At 39.2% G+C, this 22,593-nt stretch overlaps 1 protein-coding gene across 1 annotated transcript in view; it reads right to left on the bottom strand.

Moving 5' to 3' along the window:
* Positions 1–5,810: 5,810 nt before the first annotated feature.
* The window catches only part of atp8b5b (ATPase phospholipid transporting 8B5b), a 145,105-nt gene continuing 128,322 nt past the window's right edge, over positions 5,811–22,593 (bottom strand). Inside the window, exons 25-28 of the mRNA XM_073064367.1 lie at positions 18,885–19,130; positions 17,418–17,556; positions 16,269–16,399; positions 5,811–7,777 (exon numbers count right to left, since the gene is read on the bottom strand). Coding sequence (XP_072920468.1) covers positions 7,538–7,777; positions 16,269–16,399; positions 17,418–17,556; positions 18,885–19,130 — 756 coding nt within the window. The 3' untranslated portion in view covers positions 5,811–7,537. The remainder of the gene's footprint in view (positions 7,778–16,268; positions 16,400–17,417; positions 17,557–18,884; positions 19,131–22,593) is intronic.

The following is a 22,593-nucleotide window of genomic DNA, read 5'->3' as shown; positions in this document are numbered from 1 at the left end:
TTTGAATGGAGCAATTCTTGTCAGAATGCTTTTGAAAAGTTAAAAACCATGTTGTGCCATCACCCTATGTTAAAAGCACCTGATTTGTTAGCACCCTTCTCCCTGGCGACTGATGCGAGTGATGAGGCTGCAGGAGCAGTCCTATTACAGCAAGCAGGGGATGGAGTGGAACAGCCGGTAGCATATTTCTCTCGGAAGTTCAATGTGCACCAGAGGAATTACTCTACCGTGGAAAAGGAATTGTTGGCACTTGTTTTGGCAATGCAACATTTTGAAGTGTACATTTGTCCAGCGCAAAAACCCTTAGTTGTTTATACAGATCACAACCCATTGGTATTCCTGGCTAGCATGAAAAATAAAAACAGGAGGTTATTAAGTTGGAGTCTGATGCTGCAAGAATTCGATATTAAGATACAGCATATTAAAGGAAGTGATAATGTGCTCGCTGACTGTTTATCTAGATGCTGAATTGAATGTATAACTGTATTACTCTGTAGTGAAAAAAAACTCTTTTGTATTGTGTTAGATTCTGAAATCCTGTAAGACTCTATATTAATTAATTTTTACCTGTGGCAAAAATCTTAGAAGGAAGGGGGTGTTATGAATGTGAAGCAACTCTGAGGGGCCGAAGGGTACAAAGTCGCCCCCTCCTTTTTGAGAATCGCAAGATCGCTATTAATTCAGGTCTAAGACCCAGGAAATGAGAGAGAGACGTCCAGAATACACAAGGTTTGGAATGTGTCCTGACCTTAGCGAAACGGAACCACTGATAACGGCTATTGTCTCTTGGAGACGGAATTGTGTATTGAGTACTGTACTATTCATTGAAACCCCTCAGGGGACAACCAGAGTGGTCTGGTTGAGGGATTGCATCATCCCAACGTGATTGACATCTGAGACCCCGTGAGTAAGGATAAAAGAGGGGTCTGGGGAACAACCCCTTCAGACGCACCAGGAGAAACGCTAGAAATCCCGTGATAGCGTTTTTATAGCGAAGGCCGGTGAGAGCTCGTTTGCATCCTCCCTTGCCAGGGTGGCGGGCTCATCACGTAAGAACGGTTTAGCTAAAGGAGAGGCCACAAGTGAAAGGCCATGACAACGAGACTCCTGACAGATCGAAATCATAAAAGGAAAGTCAGCAAGTTTTTCTACAAATCTCTCTCTCTCTCCAACCATTGCAACACAGCGGTCCCCAATGGCTGCAGCCTGCATGAACTGAGTGAACTTTATATTTCCATCGGACAATACATTATCCCCTAGACAACGATAGAGCTTATTTCTTATTGATTATTATTATACCCGCACTTTTAGATTTAGTATTGATGACGTATATTATCTGTATATTTGCATTGATATTATTTTTGTGTATTTTTACTAATAAATACTGTTAAAAATAGTATCATCAGACTTCAACGGACGTCTCCATCTTTGCTGGTAAGTGACCCAGTTACGGGGTTCGTAACAGTGCCATAAAAATGTTGCAGTTGCTAATCCTATATGTATGTAGTACTTATTTACTGGAAACAGTGGAAATCCATAAAATCACAGGGTCCATGTACATGGTTCTTTAAAAAATTATATATAGGTGCAGAAAAAAAGCAGAAGTGTCAGAAATATACATTCTACCTTAAACCTGTGTCCTTTTGTTTTTGATACCCCTACTATGATAAAGCATTCTGACTATCTATCCTATCGTCAGCTCTTCATTTTATATACTTCTGTCAGCTCACACCTCAGCCTCCTTCACTCCAGGAATAATAAACCCAGATTACTCAATCTTTCCACATAATTTAAGCCCTCCAAACTTGGCAAATTTCACATGGATACTCTCCAGCACAACTACATGCTTCCCAATAGTATGACAATCAGAACTGCACACAATTTTTCAATTTCCAGTTGTAACCTACATTGTGAAGTTGCAACATAATGTCCCAACTTTTATACTCTGTCCTGATCTATATCAAGCATACCATATGCCTTCATGACCACCCTATCAACTTGTGTTTCCAGTTTTAGGGGACTGTGGACTTGAACCCTGAGGCCAACATCAGAATATGACCGTTAACTGTTAATGCCTTACCCCTAATATGACTTCACAAGGTACATCTCCTCGCACGTGTCAAGATTAACTTCCATATGCCAATGCTGCACCCAACTTTCCATCCCATCTATTTCCTGCTGTAGTCTTAGATAAATCTTCCTCATGATCCACAACACCACCAACTTTCATGTTATCCGCAAATTTATTAATCGTACCTCCCACATTTGCATTCAAGTCATTATAGCATTTTACAAACAAGGGTCTTATCATCGATCCCTGCACTACAGCACTGGTCACATCTACCAACCAGAAATACATTGTCCCACCACTAAACTCTGCCTACTATCACCAAGGCAATTTTGTATCCAATCAGCGAATTTACTTTTGATTTCATGTGCCTTAATTTCTGGGCCTGCTTATCCTGCTTGACCATCATAGACACCATCTGCTATCCTGCCTTCATCAGTTTTCTTAGTAATCTAATTGTGAGGACATATTACCTAAAAACACTGAATTCCTTAAATTCTGAAGAACTGTGGGGGTGGGCAGGGGATTATAGTTAAACTATTTCTTAGGTTTGGAGGCCTAAGAAGATGGCTCACCTGAAAATCATTGCCAGGCTTGAAGTTAAGAACTTTAATTACAATTGTTCTGCGTTCTTAGAATTTATTTTAAAAGTTCAACAGATTTTGTTGATTTCCAAAGCGAAGGCATTAAGGGATGTCGGCACAGTAAAACTGAGTTAGTTCACAGATCATTCACAATCTCAACGAGTGGGAAAATAACCTGAGTGATCTACATAGCCTACCCCTGTTCCTAAACAAGCTGTAGCAAAATCTAGAAAATAAAGAAAAGAATAATAAAGAAAACCACTATATGCCTATACTTGTATACAAGACAGTGCATAAATGTACACAACAACAGAAAAATGTTTTGGTGATTGTGAAGGATTTATTGAAATACGAAAATACACATACAGGACATTTACCATCTTTGGCAGTCAGTTCGCATGTACAAAATATAAAGCAACTTTTATTGTAAATATATTTAATAACACATCTTATTTTAATCAAAATGAAATATTTTGCATAAATTTGTTATTATTCAAATAAGAAATAGAGCAAGAAATGTCTTTGACATGATGAACTAATATGCAATCGAATTATAGTGTATCCCCATAATCTGTCACATCACATGGCATTTTCATTTTTAACTAATTAGAATTCATAAATGTTTTGAATACATACACATAAAAACAATAAAACAAATTGCTCAAGAAATCAAATCATTGTTTTGGTACATATTGTGAATTTATTAAAGGTTTATGCAAAAATGTGCAGAATTAAAGCTCTCCAGAAGCAGCTTGTGTATCAAAAGTTCACAGATTGGTCAACTCAGCCAGCTCCCTCATGGACACTAGCTTCCCCGGCATCAAGGACACCCTCAAAGGGCGAAACCTCAAAAAGTTAGCATCTATTGTTAAGAACCCCCATCCCCCAAGTCATGCCCTCTTCTCATTGCTACCATCAAGGAGGAGGTAGAGGAACCTGAAGACACATACTCAATGTTTCAGAAACAGCCACTTATATTCCATCATCAGATTTCTTAATGGACAATGAATCCTTGTACACTACCTCACTATTTTTTCCTCTCTTGTTGCATTAATTATGCAATTTAATTTTTTAAAATATATACTTATTGGAATTTATATATTTTAAAAATTATGTATTACAATGTACTGCTGCCATAAAACATCAAATTTCTCATCGTAGGCCAGTGATATTAAACATGACTGATTCTGAAACAGAAATTTTTGGAGCATCTTTGTTCTAAATTATACTGTTTTTCTGTCACTTTTTTTGTTTTGGATGACACTCAGTTGTTTGACTAAAATGATTGGTTGTCTTCAGGTCCCAGCTGCTAAACTTACTCCAGCTAAAAAACTTGGAAATGTGTGAGTACAGCAGAGGTGAAAATAAAGTCTTATGTTTTTCCTTAGAAACAAGTATTTGTTTTTTTAATGGAAAATTTGAGGAAAACCAGAATGAGACATCAAAATACACTTATGCATTAACATGCAGGCATCCCTATTTATTGGTACTTTAAGGGGAAGCTCATGGTGAATTCATCCCCAATACTTACAATGAAGTTTTCAATGATATAATCTTGGATTCATGATACAATGCCAATTATCATAGAACAGGGTGAATTTAATATATTCTTATCAAGCAATCCAAAATGTTTTCCAGACTGAGCTACAACAAACTTGACATCAATCTTATAAATACAGTATGCCTTCTCATCATTATCCACTAATATTACAGTGGATTTTTTTCTGTTGACAATGAGTCCAATTAAGTTTTTGAAAGGATAGACCTAATAATTATTTCCCTAACCATCATTGCTTGTCTAATTCCTAGATCATTAGTCAAATATAACAATAGCCAATGAAAATATATTTTGCCTGAAACTAATATAAATGTTTTCATATGTCTTCTGCCAAGGAATACATTGCATAATGTATAATCAAATGCTGCGACTGCATCATGTATAATCAAAAGGTGTGGTAAAATGAGTTGCAGAAGTAACTCAGTCTTTGAGCAAGTGAAATCTTGGTAAACCCACTCAATGTTTGGATGCGTTCTTTGTACATTCCAAGATGAGTTTCCATTCCTTTTAAAGACAAACATCTTCACATTGAAGACAAAAACACGAGGGGTGCTAAAATATTGGTAAAACTAAATGTAAAGTGAGGCATTTTTCCCCAACAAAGATGTACATTTACTTATACACACAGTAAGATTAAATAAGTTCCTGGTGATATGTTCTACAATCAGAAATAACTCCATTCCTTTTGCATACATTCATACATTTTGATTTAAATTAATTATTAACTCTTTTTTTCCATGATGTATTTTTTCCCTGTCTCAAATGCGACCTACTCATTTCCCTAAATGCTGAGTTTCTAATATTCCACATTCTCACCTGGTCCACTGATAAATGGATAACTGTTTCAAAATAATAAAGTAGAAATGATGCAGAACTGATATCTTCAGTGGTTACAATGGATAAATTTATAGCTCGTGTGACTCTGAAAACTATCAAGATGAAGTGACTGCAAATAAAATGACAAATTATCTGTTCTTTCCACTTGAATGTGCCTGACCTAATAAATGCTTCCTGAAACTTCTGTTGGTACACCCTAGAAAAATATGGCAATATTATTAAAATTCCAGTCAGGCAGCAGGAAGTGAAGCTTAAGTATGAAAAATGGAGGACCAAGGCTTGCACATAACAATAACCATAATGATAGATCTATGTTAACTACCATCATAGTCTATAAATGTTGACTGATCAATCAGCTAGGTTTGCAAGACTACATGGACTTCATGCTGAAGGTGGAAGGACTTAGCTTAGTAAACATACATTAGATCACAATTAATACATGGCAAAGATTTTAGTGTACTTATTCCCCAATCATATTTTTAGCTGTAATAGAATTTTATCATTTGTAATGGTGCTTCGGATGGACCATACTTATATTATTTCATTGTTTTCTCCCTACAGTCAACATGAAGAGATGAGGGAATAATAATGGATTTCAGCTAATAACTCTGCCAGGATTATGCAAAAATTAAAAAGATATTACAACTGGACATTAGAAATATCTTGAGTTCAAAGCAAAATATTTTAAGTCACTGTGGTGAACTACATATACCTGTCTGGACACCCCCCCCCCCCCCCCTCCGGGCTGACTGCTCCTGTGGCTCCTCCCACGGACCCTGGTATAAAGGCGATTGGAGACACCGCCCCGGTCTCAGTCTCCAGGATGCAGTGTGGTGGTCAATTGCTGCTTGTTCTTTCTTCCAGCCAATAAAAGCCTCTATCTCATCTCACGTCTCCAAGAGTTATTGATGGTGCATCAGTCACATTATAAACTAAACATTTGTACTGTATTATAAATGACACATTGTATTTTCAATTCAATAATTATATTTCAAAAAATTATTGCATGGTTTTCAGTCCACCATTTAAAGCATGGTATGTTTTGAATGGTTTCCATCCTTTGGCACTAAATTAACAAATCATCATACATAATGTATTATATGCCTATGTTTATTTTTCAAATGTCACGAAGAGGAGTCTACTTCCTTCAAATTTTGTTTTCATACTTCTGTGATATTCTTGTACAATGTAAACTATTGAATCTATCTTATTGCATTTTATTAAATGGCAAAATCAACCTGACAGTTTCTGATGATGAATAAGGGTCTTTATTGTCTCTTATCCCTCTGATCAGTCCCCCCTAATATTTGCTCCTCTGATTCCACCCAATTACATTCCCCAGATACTATTTCCAATTGTCTATCTGACTGAACCAGACTCCATCTACAATACAGTATCTATCTCAAACTGACTCTGACCATTTCTTTCACTGATAACCTTTATCTTTACAACTCACTCTCAATTTTGCCTCTACTACCCACCCCATCTCGATTCTGTCTTGAAGCTCTGTGATTCTCAGCTCAACAATGTTCTTACAGAAGTTTCCCAATGGCGAGTCTGTTGAACACAATGCTATCGTGTGCACAGAATGTGCCATGCCTTATTGAAAATGAACAATGTCTTGGAGACGCTTGAAAAATGAAATTTTGTTGTTGGGGAAAACTGACATTAACAAACATTATGCAGCACTAATTTAATGGGTTTTTTTCAGCTTGATATAGTTTCTCATCTCACTGCATTCTCAGTACATTCACAATGTTTCTGATGTGCTTGAACTTCCATTTAAAAGCTCATCTTAAAATTGGCAAAGGTACCTGCAGAATTAGCATGGATCACAACAGTGCATCTTGTGTCCAATTTATCTTCTTATTTATAAAGTGTAGTTTCCAATTTCTAATACATTCCAGTTTCCAACAAATAAAAGAAACAGTTCAATTTTCCTTGGAATAGACAACCATCTTTTCGACGGACAATGCTATAGATATTTTTTTTTACAAAACCAGAATTTCCTCAAATGAATTAGTTCAAAAAATAAATTTATCTGATTCCAGAATAGGTGATGCTTGAATTCACTGAAAATGAGAAATTTTCAGTGAATTAGGTTTAATTGCTGCAAATATTAATGTGGCTCCATCTCTGTAGAACTTAAAAATTTTAATTAAAAAGACTGAGAATTTGTAGGTTCTGGCAGAAAACCAAACTCATTTAAAAACATGTCTCGTTGTGGGTAACACTACATTCTTGCTGGTAAATCTTTTGGTTTCAATACTTCAAGTCAAAAAGTCTCTTTGAATTAGGATATTTTCAAGAGAGAGGAACAGGTAAACCGCTGAAATATCAATCAGCTTCTGATTTGTTTAGTCTGTGCTGTTGAATAAGAATTATGTGAAAGTTACACAAAATCCTTTACAATTCTCGTAAAAAAAATATTTATGCAGTCAGCACATTATTGCAGTACGTACAAATACCAAATTTCTTCTCTAAGAATGGTCATCTCCCAGGCCTATCAAGCTTTGAATGTTTCTCTTTATCACCTTGTGATGATGTGCCAGCCTTTGAAGGATTAAAATTCCTAGATTTTATTGGCATATTCCTCCCTGAAGTAATCAGTGCACCAAAACCCCGCTGATGAGAAAACGCATATGCAGAGCGACGTGAACTGGGCCTTCTCACTGGTGTAGTAATTTGTTTCGGTGGAAGCAGCTTCATTTGCCTAATTTGTTGTTGTAGCTGTAAAGAAAGATGTTCAGTAAATTTCCACAAATGACAAGAGTGGGATCATGTTAATATCATAAATTAACAAGAGGGCATGAACAAGGACCAATGACTTCTAGCTTTAAGAGAGATGAGATTAACAAGAGTTCTATGGTGTGAATATGTTAGTCATTTAAATATGGTAATAAACTTGACTACATTCTGTACTTTCCCTATACCTCAGGTCCTTAAGTCCTGGTGGCATCCTGTTAAATTTTCTGGGCACTCTTTCAATATTATTGGTATTTCTCCTGTAGGTAGGTGACCAGAACTGGGCACAACACTCCAAATCACTGATGTCCTATACTACTGTAATATAACGTCGCATCTCCTGTACTCAGTACTTTGATTTATGAATGCCAATGTGCCAAAAGCTCTCTTTACAACCCTGTCAACCTTTGATGCCACCTTCAGGGAATTATGGACCTGTATTCCCAGTCCCTCTGTTCTACCACACTCCTCAGTGCCCAGCTGCTCACTGTGTACGAGGGGTGATTGATAGGTTCGTAGCCTAAGGTAGAAGGAGTCACTTTTAGAAAACCTAGCACATTTATTTTTCAACATAGTCCCCTCCTACATTTACACACTTAGTCCAGCGGTCGTGGAGCATACGGATCTTGGACCTCCAGAGAGTGTCCACAGCAGGGGTGATTGATAAGTTTGTGGCCTAAAGTAGAAGGAGATGAGTTATACAGCTCTCGTTACATGCACATGCAGTTCAACTCTTTGAGTGATTATGCAGAAAGTTTGAAGTTAATAACTCATCAGGAGTGATTGATAAGTTTGTGGCCTAAGGTAGAAGGAGATGAGTTATTAACTTCAAACTTTTTGCATAATCACTCAAAGAGTTGACCTGCATGTGCATGTAACGAGAGCTGTGTAACTCATCTCCTTCTACCTTAAGCCACAAACTTATCAATTACACATTTGTGGACACTTTCTGGAGGTCCAAGATCCATATGCTCCACTACCGCTGGACTAAGTGTGTAAATGTAGGAGGGGAATATGTTGAAAAATCAATGTGCTAGGTTTTCTAAAATTGACTCTTTCTACCTTAGGCCACAAACTTATCAATCACCCCTCATAAGTCCTAACCTGGTTTGGCCTCCCAAAGGGCATCACTTCACATTTTTGTGCATTAAAATTCCATCTTCCATTTCTCGGCCCACTTTTCCAGCTGGTCTAGATCCTGGTGCAAGCTTTGATAGTCTTCCGCAAGTTTGCTGATCCAGTTTATCACATTATCATTCAGATTGTAGATATAGATGAAAACAGCAGTGAACTTAGCACCAATCCCTGTGGCACCCCACTAGTCACAGTCTCCAGTCAGAGAGACAACCATCTACTACCAGTCTCTGGCTTCACCCACAAAGCCAATGTATAATCCAATATTCTACCTCATCTTGAATGCCAAGTGTCTGAAACTTCCCTACCAACCTCCCATGTGGGACATTGTCAAATGCATTACTGAAGTCCTTGTAGACAAGCGACTTGGATCCTCTCCAAGTTGCCTCCTATCATAACAGGTCAACAGAAGTTGTCTTTTCATTGGATCTTCACTCAATCCTGGAACATCTGGACAGTGGAGATACATACATCACTGACTACAGCTCAGCATTCAATACTATCATCCTCTCAAAACTAATCAAAAAGCTTCCAGTCCTTGGCCTCAATACGTCCTAGAACAACTGGATCTTCGATTACTGCAGACCTAAGTTAGTTCAGATTAGCAAAAGGCTAAGCATAGCTTCAACACCATATTTAAGTTTGCCAACAATATCACTGTCAATGGACAAATCAAAGGTGGTGACAAGTTAGCATTTAGGATGGAGATTGAAAATCGGACTGAGTGGTGCCAAAGCAACAACCTCACTGAATGTCAGCAAGGCCAAGGAACTGATTATTGACTTCAGAAAGAGGTAACTGTAGGTCCATGAGCCAGTTCTCTTTGGGAGACCAGAGGTGGAGAAAGTCAGCAGCTTTAAATTCCTCGATGTTATCATTTCAGAGGATCTGGCCTGGGTCCGGCAAATAAGTGCCATTATGAAGAAATGCCTCTACTTTCTTAGAAGTTTGCGAAGATTCATCTAAAACTGGTCATCTAAAGTTTAACAAACATCTATGGATGTGTGATAGAGAGTATATTGATCGGTTGGATGACAGCCTTATAGGGAAACACCAATGCTCTTGTACAGAAAAGCCTACAAAAAGTAGTGGATATGGTCCAGTCCATCATGGGTAAAGCCCTCCCCACCATTGTGCACATATTTATGGAGCACTATTGCAGGAACATATATTTCTTGGAACAGTTTGTGATTTCTCTACAGATTTGCTCCTCCAAATCCCATGGTCTCTAAAATAATCCCATTAATGTGGACATTCCTTTCTTATTCCTCTGTTCAATCAATACAGTGTCACTAGATCCACTCTCCAGCCTATCTTGTATGAGCACTGCAGTGACACTTCCCTGTCCAGTAATGCCACCCCTCCCCCTTTAATCCCTCCCACTAGCATGTCTAAAACAGAATCTCAGAACATTGAACTGTCAGTCCTGCCACTCCTGCAAGCTAGTCTCACTAATGTCTACAATGTATAATTCAACGTCACATGTTGGTCCATGCCCTAAGCTCATGCACCTTTCCTACAGTACCCCTTGCATTGAGGTATACACAACTCAGAACGTTAGTCCCACCAAGCTCAATCTTTTGATTCCTGACTTTGTCTGTAGACTTAACAGCATTATTCTCCATAACCACTCCACTATCTGCTCTGGTGCTCTGGTTTCCATCCCCCTACAACTCTAATTCAAACACCCCTATGTAGCACTAGCAAAGCTTCCCACAAGGATATTAGTCCCCCTCCAGTTTAGGTGCAAACCATCCCAACTGTACAGGTCTCATCTTCACCTTGCTTTTTGTGCCAACTATAGTGCTATTAGTAATTCATAGAAAACAACTGAGTTTATTCTCACTTGGGTGACCAGGCAATTTAATAATGATTGTTCAGATATTAAAGGCTTTGTCATGTCCCATTCAAAGTAATTACAGTCATGAAGAAATACAGCATAAAACAGGTCCTTTGCCAACTTACCTGTGCTGACCATGGTGCTGAAAAAGCTCGGTCCATTTGATCATGTCCCACAGATCCCCTCCTAACCCCTCTCATGTACTCATCTAATCAGTGGTGGGGAAGATGCTGGAGTCAATTATAAAAAATGAAATAGTGGCACATTTGGATAGCAGTAACAGGATCGGTCCGAGTCAGCATGGATTTAAGAAGGGGAAATCATGCTTGACTAATCTTCTGGAATTTTTTGAGGATGTAACTATGAAAATGGACAAGGAAGAGCCAGAGGATGTAGTGTACCTGGACTTTCAGAAAGCCTTTGATAAGGTCCCACATATAAGATTAGTGGGCAAAATTCGAGCACGTGGTATTGGGGGTAGGGTACTGACATGGATAGAAAATTGGTTGGCAGACAGGAAACAAAGAGTAAGGATTAACGGGTCCCTTTCAGAATGGCAGGCAGTGACTAGTGGGATACCACGAGGCTCGGTGCTGGGACCGCAGCTATTTACAATATACATTAATGATTTAGATGAAAGGATTAAAAGTAACATTAGCAAATTTGCAGATGACACAAAGCTGGGTGGCAGTGTGAAATGTGAGGAGGATGTTATGAGAATGCAAGGTGACTTGGACAGGTTGTGTGAGTGGGCAGATGCAGTTTAATGTGGATAAATGTGAGGTTATCCACTTTGGGGGCAAGAACAGGAAGGCAGATTACTAACTGAATGGTATCAAGTTAGGAAAAGGGGAAGTACAATGAGATCTAGGTGTCCTTGTTCATCAGTCACTGAAAGTAAGCATGCAGGTACAGCATGCAGTGAAGAAAGCTAATGGCATGTTGGCCTTCATAACAAGGGGAGTTGAGTATAGGAGCAAAGAGGTCCTTCTGCAGTTGTACAGGGCCCTGGTGAGACCACACCTGGAGTATTGTGTTCAGTTTTGGTCTCCAAACTTGAGAAAGTACATTCTTGCTATTGAGGGAGTGCAGCGTAGGTTCACGAGGTTAATTCCCAGGATGGCAGGACTGTTGTATGTTGAAAGATTGGAGCGACTGGGCTTGTATGCACTGCAATTTATAAGGATGAGAGGGGATCTGATTGAAACATATAAGATTATTAAGGGATTGGACACACTAGAGGCAGGAAACATGTTCCCAATGTTGGGGGAGTCCAGAACCAGAGGCCACAGTTTAAGAATAAGGGGTAGGCCATTTAGAACAGAGTTGAGGAAAAACTTTTTCACCCAGAGAGTTGTGGATCTGTGGAATGCTCTGCCTCAGAAGGCAGTGGAGGCCAATTCTCTGGATGCTTTCAAGAAAGAGTTAGATAGAGCTCTTAAAGATAGCAGAATTGAGGGATATGGGGAGAAGGCAGGAATGGGGTACTAATTGTGGATGATTAGCCATGCTCACAGTGAATGGCGGTGCTGGCTCGAAGGGCCAAATGGCCTACTCCAGCACCTATTGTATATTGTCTGTTGTCTAAATGCATTTTGAATGTTGTTACAGTATATTTTTTAAAATATTTCCTTTCTTTGAAGAAAACATGAAAAAACTATATACATTCATATTATCCATACCCTCAAGATCTTGTACACCTCTGAAATTTATGTCTCAATCCCTATGTTCCTTTGCCTTTCCTATTGGTCACCCAACCACTGCTGCCTATATCTTAATATAACCATCTCACTGAAACTCATAATGCTGTCAGCATTCCCAAATGGTCTCAGCCTGAGCACACACCCCTCAGCATCAGTGGCTCCACAGTGGAGAGAGTGGAAAACATCAAGTTCCTTGGGGTGCAGATCTCGGACAATCTCACCTGGTCCAGGAACACCACTGGGATTGTGAAACGAGCCCAGCAGAGATTGCACTTGCTGAAGGAAGCTTAAACAAGCATCACTCTCCACTAACATCTTAACTACATTCTACAGAGGCGTGGTTGAGAGTGTGCTGACCTTTTACATCACAACCTGGTACTCCAGCTGCAGTGCTGCTGACAAAAAAGCCTTGCAGAGGGTGGTTAGGGGAGCAGAGAAGGTTATTGGGGTCTCCCTACCTTCTGTCCAAGACCCCTTTCAGAGTCGATGCGTCCAGAAGACACGGTACATCATTAAAGACCCCTCACACCCTCTCCATGAACTGTTTGTTCTTCTGCCATCAGGTAAACGTTACAGGAGCATCAAAACTAAAACCACAAGGCTACTAAACAGCTTCCTCCCACAGGCAGTCAGACTGCTAAATAGCTGCTCTACCTGACTCTGCTTTGGACACTTTTAACTTGCACTGGACGCTTATAACTTGTTTTTAACTGACATGTGGCTGTTGTGTTTTATTATTTATTGTTATGTTTATTATTTAGTGTTGCATTTGTTATGTTATGATTGCACTGCTCCTGGGAAATGCTGTCTCATTCTGCCCTGCAGAGCTGATGTACGGTTAGAATGACAATAAAGTTTTTGAATCTTGAAATATCAAGAGTGCATCCAGCTTCAGTAATTGTTATTTATCCTGAATATTTTTTTAAAATTTCACTGAACTTAACATCCCTCCAAGAGGACGGCAATCTTTTTGTTAGGTCTGGGAGTTTGCATGCCTCTGTGACCTAGAGAGCCGTGTTGGCTGAAGCTTTATGCTTTGGCTCTTGGTAGAGTCACTCATACCAAATAGGTCAAAGGGTAGAGGCCAGACTAAGAGTGATCCATCTGTCCTCCAGGTTCAGAGGCTCTGCTCTGGTAAAACAAAACTGTTATGGAAACAGCAATGATGAATCCTTCTACATCTGAGTGTGGTGGTATTCCTGAGTCTCCACCTGGGACTTGCATGACTGACAGTAGTGAAAACCGAGCTACTGACATGACGAAGGAAGCCCTGTACACCACCAGTGACAAAGGACCTCCAATGCTGTCCTAAACGCCAGCGACGTAACAGGCAGTTGGTAGATAGGAACTTGGGCAAAGCTGAGTCAGGTGCTAAATGGTTAAGCACTGTGTTATCTAGGAGTCAGCTGTTCCTCTACTCCCAGTGGTGCTCCCTCCCTAACATCATCAGCCTACGTCTATACTGTTTAGCAAACCAGATGCTTGTTCTGTGTAATCAGTGAGTTACATGGGATCCAAGGCAGCCTGGTTAACTGAATCCAGAGTTTGTTGTTAATAGGAAGCAAAGGCTAATGACGTTGGAGCCTTTACTGTTTGAGATATGAATCATATTTCATCATTTTAACCACTGGTTATAATTTTGCAGCTGACATTAAGTTTGTCAATGTGGAAAGCAGAGGAGGATAGCAAGGTTATTTAAGGCTACAGCAGGGCACAAATCACTTGGAAAGTTTGGTGGAAAATAACCCTTACAATTTCAAAGTGATGTTGGCTGAATAAGAGGACTTTAGCTCTGCGGATAGATTGGATAGACCAGGCTTGTCTTTTCCTGCAACAAATGAGGCTGATCGATGTATACAAGATCATGAGAGGAATAGATTGGGTAGATAGTCAAAATCTTTTTGCCATGGTAGGGCAATTGAAAACAAGAGGGCATGGGTTTAGGTAAGAGGAAGGGGTTTTAAAGGGCACTTGAGGGGCACTTTTTTTTTAATACAGTGCATGGTTGATAACTGGAATGTGCTGCTAGAGCAGGTGGTGAATTCAGATGCAATTACTATCTTTGAGAGGCATTTGGAATATACTTAAATAGGCAAGTCACCAGTAGGAGGTCCTACTGTAGCAAATGGGATTAGTGTAGATGAATTAAATAGGTAAAATTTGGCAAAAACCTGTTTCCTTGCTGCACAATTCTATAACCCTGTTATATGCCCTGCCTTCCCCTCTGTACCATTGCTGTTGCATCCTCCCTATGCCCATTCACTTAAATTGAGTGATGTAAAGTCTGTGGGGCTCCACATGTCAGAAATCTCTGCAACTCGCTGATCCACTCCATGATTATACAGGCACACTGTACGCCCATGAATAATGTATAGGGAACAGAATGAAAATATTCGATCAAGCTGAACAATATTGTGTTAATGAAAAGGCATCAGCTGTAGGATAAGGACAAGGCATTTGGGTCAGAGGGCAGAAGTAAGTTTCCATGTAGGAAATCTTTACAGAACCTGAACAGTGAGTTTTGATATAATTAGTACTAATTCTGAATAACAATCGAAAAGAAGGCATTGTAAAGATTTGTAAAGATCATCTATAAGTGTGTGATTCATTTTATTTGTGTTTTTCTTTCTGGTTGGTGCTTTGCAGAACAGCTCCTTATTCACTAATACTCAAATCAAACAAACATTGAAGGTTCCCAAGTCAAAAAAAGTACTTTTTAGGCAAGTATGTTTCAAGGCCTTGAGCTCCATCACCTTCCTCATCAGTGCTAGGTTATATTTAAATAACTGACTGCACATGTCAGTTTACTCAAAGTTAACCAATCTACATAAATATTCTTTATGTTTTTTTGTAAATATAACACCAATGAATACCCAAAAGTTTTCTGTTTTTTTACATTAGGTTTCTTCTCAACTAATTCTCCTTTAATCATTTCTATCTAAAATGTAATTTTAAAATGAGTCTGGCACTCAGACCACATGATGTTAAAAGCATTATCTAAATTTGTCTGGACTTATTTTTCCAAATGTTTTAACTTCATGTATGTAAAGAACATTAATTATTTTAAATTATTTGACAGTCTTTTAATGGATGTAACACCTGAGCCTCAGATGGAACTGCCATGTTCTCTGTGTTTCTAAATCTAGCTGTAGAAATTGGTTATATGTTCCTCAACACCATGCTTCTCATAACTTTGAAAATTAAGTGCATGATATTGAGTGGTCTCAATAAATATTTAAATATAAAATTTCAGGTCCAGCATTAGAAGCACTTTCTTTTTGTTCTGTGATCAAACCATTGCTCTATTAACTCTAAAAGTAAATTCTGTATACTTGCTACAAAATACAATGTTGTATTTTGCAGCATATTGTTAAATAGTGGCTCTATTATAGCTCACTTTTGTTGATGATTTCAAAATAGTACAAGTAATAAATTTATAAAATACAAATGTTTGTATAAAAAATATATTTCACATCAGATACATTCATTCTATTAACATAGAGGGGGTGGCACGGTAGTGTAGTGGTTAGTACCATGCTTTACAGTACAGGTGATGCAGGTTCAATTCCCACCACTGCCTGTAAGGAGTTTGTACTTTTTCCCCGTAACTGTGTGGGTTTCCTCTGGGTGCTCCGGTTTCCTCCCATAGTTCAAAGATGTAGGTCATTTTAATTGTCCAGTATTTAGACTAGGATTAATTTGGGGGATTGCTGGGCAGCATCGCTCAAAAGGCTGGAAGGGCCTACATCATGCTGTATCTCAATAAGTAAGTAAATAAATTAATCCATTGAGTACTTACTTTATTGCTGAAAGTGGGTTTCAGTTCAGTAAAGAGGTATCGCAAAAGAATTACTGGCAAGACACACATTACTGCTGTTAAGAAAATAGTCAACCAGACCAGAGGTTCATTCAAGGCATTCCTTGCAGTTCCTGGACAAAACAAAAATGCTGTGTTATATCTGAAATTGTGCAATAAAGAATTCTTTGTCTGTTAATATTAATAACTTCAGTGAAAGTTGATAAACAGGAGCATGTGCTTTTGTTTTGCTGACGTTGAGGAAAAGGATGTTGCCATGACACCATGTCACCAGGCTGTCTATCACCTTCCTGTTTTTGACATTTGACGGTGGTGTGTTTGAGTGGAGTTGGAGCATAGTCTGGCCGTGAAAGTACAGCAAGTAGAGTAGAGGGCTGATTTTGAGAATAATCATGGCAGAGGTGCTGCTGCAGTAGTTGCATTTCTGCAGATTTTCCATTGAATTTTAATCCTTTCAAGCTCTCGGGAAAAGAGGTCACTTTCCTTCTATCATTGACTCCTTGTCACCAGTGTTCCTTACCCAGTGAGGACTGGTGTTATTGCTCCCTAAAATTGGAGTGTGTCTCTGGGATGTCCATCTCTCCTCCGTCACGATATCTGAGCCAACAGGTGTTAATGGAGGATAAAGGAGGTCTGAATTGATCCTTGAGTAACCTGTAAGACTGCTGAAACTGTGCTTCAGACATCCCAGTAACCTTGGGGTCTCCTCCAACATGTTTTGGAGGTTGGATCACTGCAGGTATTTGAAGAGGAAATAAATACATTTTTGAAAGATCAGGGAGTTCAGGGCTATAGGGACTTAATACAGAAGAGGAAATGAGGCCTGTGCTATCATCATTTAAATGACAGACGCTAGGGGCTAAATGCCTACACCTATTCGCTGATGTATTTGCAACTTAACAGCTCATCCTTGAATATCCTATAGGATTAGAGAAACATGTTGTGAATTTGGCGACTAACCCACTGACTCTTGACAAACCCACCTTCCACTCACTAAATCTTAATGCATCAGTCAAATGAAGTGATTTTATTTTTTTTAAAAGACATCTCTAGCATTAAATATCAGTAAAGTACTTTAATAGGAAATCCAAAAATTAATACTGTATATAATCTCTGCGTTAAAATACGTACCTATAAATGGAAATGAATTTGGGAACATCAGATACATGCCATTGCTGTACATTGTAAATGTTATTGCAAAATAGACTGCTAGACTACCCCAGACAAAAAAGTGATTGATTGCTGTCCAGTAAACTGTGTCCAGTGCAACCTGTTAACAAGCAGCAAGAAATTTAACATCAGAGTTATTCATCATTAAACAAACATTTGTGAATCTAGCCTTTGTTTTACAATAGTAAACTTAAAGCAGCTTACGTAAAGATATTCAATTGCATATTAGCTGATACAATTAAATTTTATAACAATAAGCAAAAACAAGGTAATTAAAATGAATGTACGCTAGTCCCAGAAAGCCCAGATTTAAAAAAAAAACATTCTAGGTTTACAACTCAAATAAATAAAAACGGAGCCTCCCCAAAATACAAGAGTTAGAGAAACATTTTGTGAATTTGATAACTAAAGTCCTGACTCTTAACAACCCACCCTCCAGTCACCAAATCTTAATAGCTGATATCCTCTAATTGGCACAGAGCAGGTGTACAGTTAGGAGGGAAGTACAGTCAGATTTAGAAAAATTCTGTCAGTTTCATACGCAGAGCAGTTAGGAATGCATGAAGGGCAAATTGTTACAATCACAGAAACATGGTTGAAAGAGGAAAGGCAGCTTCAGGCATGATAAGCCAGAGGAAAATGAGGAAGGACCATTGCAATATTGAATAAGAAGACCATCAATGCAATTACAAGGGAGATTGGTTTTAAAGTGCATCCTGGAGAGCTTCATGTGCCAGTAAGAGAAAAGTGCAGTACTGGACCTAATCTCTGCGACTGAAGCCAGGCAAGAAGAGAAAGTTTCTATGGGTGTGTGTTTTGTGGATAGTGGCCGTAACTCTGAAAACTTTAATGAAATGAAGGAAAGGGGTAAGAGTGATCTGGAAACCTGGATCTGCCAATCTTTCTAGTTACAAGCATACTACCCTAACAAAAAAAGTTGTAGAAAGAACAAGTAACACCAATTTTGTCAACTGTTAATTAAGGCACGGTTGAATATTTGTTTGATACATTCGTCACAACATTTAATTTCAGGAATTGTTAGAAGTGGGAGATATCAGATTTGGTTCTCATCCTAATTTTTTCTTCACTGGCCTGAAATGCCCTATTAAGTACAATGTATGAATAACTTCAACCTCAGAATTAATAACCTCATAAATTAACCATTGTCATACTGAAAACAGTGCATGGGGGGAGGATTTTAATTTCTCTGGGCAAACATGATACATTTCAAAAAGGTTCCTAATCTGTATGGTTTCATGCAGTATCAGCACCGAGCAAAACATTGAGAGAACCACAATATATGAACAACTCAGCAACTTTCAGTCTCTCACTTGTGGCTAGTACTGTAATTAGGACTTAATGAAACACATATTTGAAATGATATCCTGCATATATAAGATTAAACAGAATATAAATAAATATTGTCACCTGTAGAGTAACAGCCACTAGCAAGCATGTCTGAGCAATTAAAGCAAATGACTGATAGTCTGAAATGGTCTTTCCATCATCTCTCACTGCTTCAGCAAGGGCTCCATAGGGAATAAAGAAAAGTACAAGGGAACTGTAAACTCCGTGGATGACGCATTTCACAAACTCTAATTTGCTGAAATAAAGATTAAGCTGTCCAGGTTCATAAAGCTGGGGATATGCCATACTCCAGCGGTCATTAAAGTCCTGCAAAAACAAAATCAATCACAATTAATTACAGGTGTCCCCGCTTTACGAATGTTCGCTTTACGCTGCTTTGCTTTTACAAAAGACCTACATTAGTAACCTCTTTTCGCATTACAAAGAGGATTTTCGCTTTTACGAAAATTCTTCCCATATATGGGTAAATGATATAGGTAAAAAACGGGATGAGGTCCTACAAGGTGAATTTAGGGAGTTAGGAGATAAACTAAAAAGTAGGACCACAAAGGTAATAATCTCTGGATTACTACCAGTGCCCCGTGCTAGTCAGAGTAGAAATAGGAGGATATTTCAGATGAATACATGGCTTGAAAAATGGTGCAAGGGGGAGGGATTCAAATTTCTGGGGCATTGGAACCAGTTCTGGGGGAGGTGGGACCGGTATAAAACAGGACGGTCTGCACCTGGGCTGGACTGGAACCAATGTCCTAGGGGGAGTATTTGCTACTGCTGTTCAGGAGGATTTAAACTAATGTGGCAGGGGGATGGGAACAAGTGCAGAGAGACAGAGGGGTGTAAAATGAGGGTAGAAGCAAAAAGTAGTAAGGTGAAAAGTAAAAGTGGCAGGCAGGCAAATCCAGGGCAAAAAGCAAAAAGAGCCACTTTTCAACATAATTGTATAAGGGCTAAGGGTGTTGTAAAAACAAGCCTGAAGACTTTGTGTGTCAATGCGAGGAGCATTCGTAACAAGGTGGATGAATTAAATGTGCAGATAGTTATTAATAAATATGATATAGTTGGGATCACAGAGACATGGCTCCAGGGTGACCAAGGATGGGAGCTCAGCATGCAGGGATATTCAATATTCAGGAGGGATAGACTGGAAAGAAAAGGAGGTGGGGTAGCATTGCTGGTTAGAGAGGAGATTAACGCAATAGAAAGGAAGGACATTAGCCTGGAGGATGTGGAATCGATATGGGTAGAGCTGTATAACACTAAGGGGCAGAAAATGCTGGTGGGAGTTGTGTACAGGCCACCTAACAATAGTAGTGAGGTTGGGGATGGCATTAAACAGGAAATTAGAAATGTGTGCAATAAAGGAACAGTAGTTACAATGGGTGACATCAATCTACATATAGATTGGGTGAACCAAATTGGTAAGGGTGCTGAGGAAGAGGATTTCTCGGAATGTATGCGGGATGGTTTTCTGAATCAACATGTCGAGGAACCAACTAGAGAACAGGCCATTCTAGATTGGGTATTGAGCAATGAGGAAGAGTTAGTTAGCAATCTTGTCGTGTGAGGCCCCTTGGGTAAAAGTGTCCATAATATGGTGGAATTCTTCATTAAGATGGAGAGTGACATAGTTAATTCAGAAACAAAGGTTCTGAACTTAAAAAAGGGTAACTTTGAAGGTATGAGACGTGAATTAGCTAAGATAGACTGGCAAATGATACTTAAAGGGTTGACGGTAGATATGCAATGGCAAGCATTTAAAGATTGCATGGATGAACTACAACAATTGTTCATCCAAGTTTGGCAAAAGAATAAACCAGGGAAGGTAGTGCACCCATGGCTGACAAGGGAAATTAGGGATAGTATCAAGTCCAAAGAAGAAACATATAAATTAGCAAAAAAAAAGCGGCACACCTGAGGACTGGGAGAAATTCAGAGACCAGCAGAGGCGGACAAAGGGCTTAATTAGGAAAGGGAAAAAAGATTATGAGAGAAAGCTGGCAGGGAACATAAAAACTGACTATAAAAGCTTTTATAGATACGTGAAAAGAAAAAGATTGGTCAAGACAAATGTAGGTCCTTTACAGTCAGAAACAGGTGAATTGATCATGGGGAACAAAGACATGGCAGACCAATTGAATAACTACTTTGGTTCTGTCTTCACTAAGGAGGACATAAATAATCTTCCGGAAATAGTAAGGGACCAAGGGTCTAGTGAGATGGAGGAACTGAGGGAAATACATGTTAGTAAGGAAGTGGTGTTAGGTAAATTGAAGGGATTAAAGGCGGATAAATCCCCAGGGCCAGATGGTCTGCATCCCAGAGTGCTTAAGGAAGTAGCCCAAGAAATAGTGGATGCATTAGTGATAATTTTTCAAAACTCCTTAGATTCTGGATTAGTTCCTGAGGATTGGAGGGTGGCTAATGGACATCGGTGGTGGGGTAAAAAGCTAGAGTCGGTTATCAAAGATGTGATAACAGCACATTTGGAAAGAGGTGAAATCATCGGACAAAGTCAGTATGGATTTGTGAAAGGAAAATCATGTCTGACTAATCTTATAGAATATTTTGAAGATGTAACTAGTAGAGTGGATAGGGGAGAGCCAGTGGATGTGGTATATTTAGATTTTCAAAAGGCTTTTGACAAGGTCCCACACAGGAGATTAGTGGGCAAACTTAAAGCACATGGTATTGGGGGTATGGTATTGATGTGGATAGAGAATTAGTTGGCAGACAGGAAGCAAAGAGTGGGAGTAAACGGGACCTTTTCAGAATGGCAGGCAGTGACTAGTGGGGTACCGCAAGCTCAGTGCTGGGACCCCAGTTGTTTACAATATATATTAATGATTTAGACGAGGGAATTAAATGCAGCATCTCCAAGTTTGCCGATGACACGAAGCTGGGCGGCGGTGTTAGCTGTGAGGAGGATGCTAAGAGGATGCAGGGTGACTTGGATAGGTTAGGTGAGTGGGCAAATTCATGGCAGATGCAATTTAATGTGGATAAATATGAGGTTATCCACTTTGGTTGCAAGAACAGGAAAACAGATTATTATCTGAACGGTGGCCGATTAGGAAAAGGGGAGATGCAACAAGACCTGGGTGTCATTGTACACCAGTCATTGAAGGTGGGCATGCAGGTAAGGCAGGCGGTGAAAAAGGCAAATGGTATGTTGGCATTCATAGCAAAAGGATTTGAGTACAGGAGCAGGGAGGTTCTACTGCAGTTGGTCAAGGCCTTGGTGAGACCGCACCTAGAATATTGTGTGCAGTTTTGGTCCCCTAATCTGAGGAAAGACATTCTTGCCGTAGAGGGAGTACAGAGAAGGTTCACCAGATTGATTCTTGGGATGGCAGGACTTTCATATGAAGAAAGACTGGATCATCTAGGCTTATACTCACTGGAATTTAGAAGATTGAGGGGGGATCTTATTGAGACGTATAAAATTCTAAAGGGGTTGGACAGGCTAGATGCAGGGAGATTGTTTCCAATGTTGGGGAAGTCCAGAACGAGGTGTCACAGTTTAAGGGTAAAGGGGAAGCCTTTTAGGACTGAGATGAGGAAAAACTTCTTCACCCAGAGAGTGGTGAATCTGTGGAATTCTCTGCCACAGGAAACAGTTAAGAATCTCAGGGTTGTGTACGGTGACACAACTGTACCTTGATAATAAATTTACTTTGAACTTTGAAAAATTTTGGTAACATTCTTTCTTCTTTCCAATGATAACAACCATGGATTATATCATGAGAAAACTCAAGGACTTCAATGTAGG

This window comes from Hemitrygon akajei, chromosome 13 (genome assembly GCF_048418815.1).
Source record: "Hemitrygon akajei chromosome 13, sHemAka1.3, whole genome shotgun sequence".
Classification (NCBI taxonomy): Eukaryota; Metazoa; Chordata; class Chondrichthyes; order Myliobatiformes; family Dasyatidae; genus Hemitrygon; species Hemitrygon akajei.
This window is presented reverse-complemented; position numbering and strand designations above follow the sequence as displayed.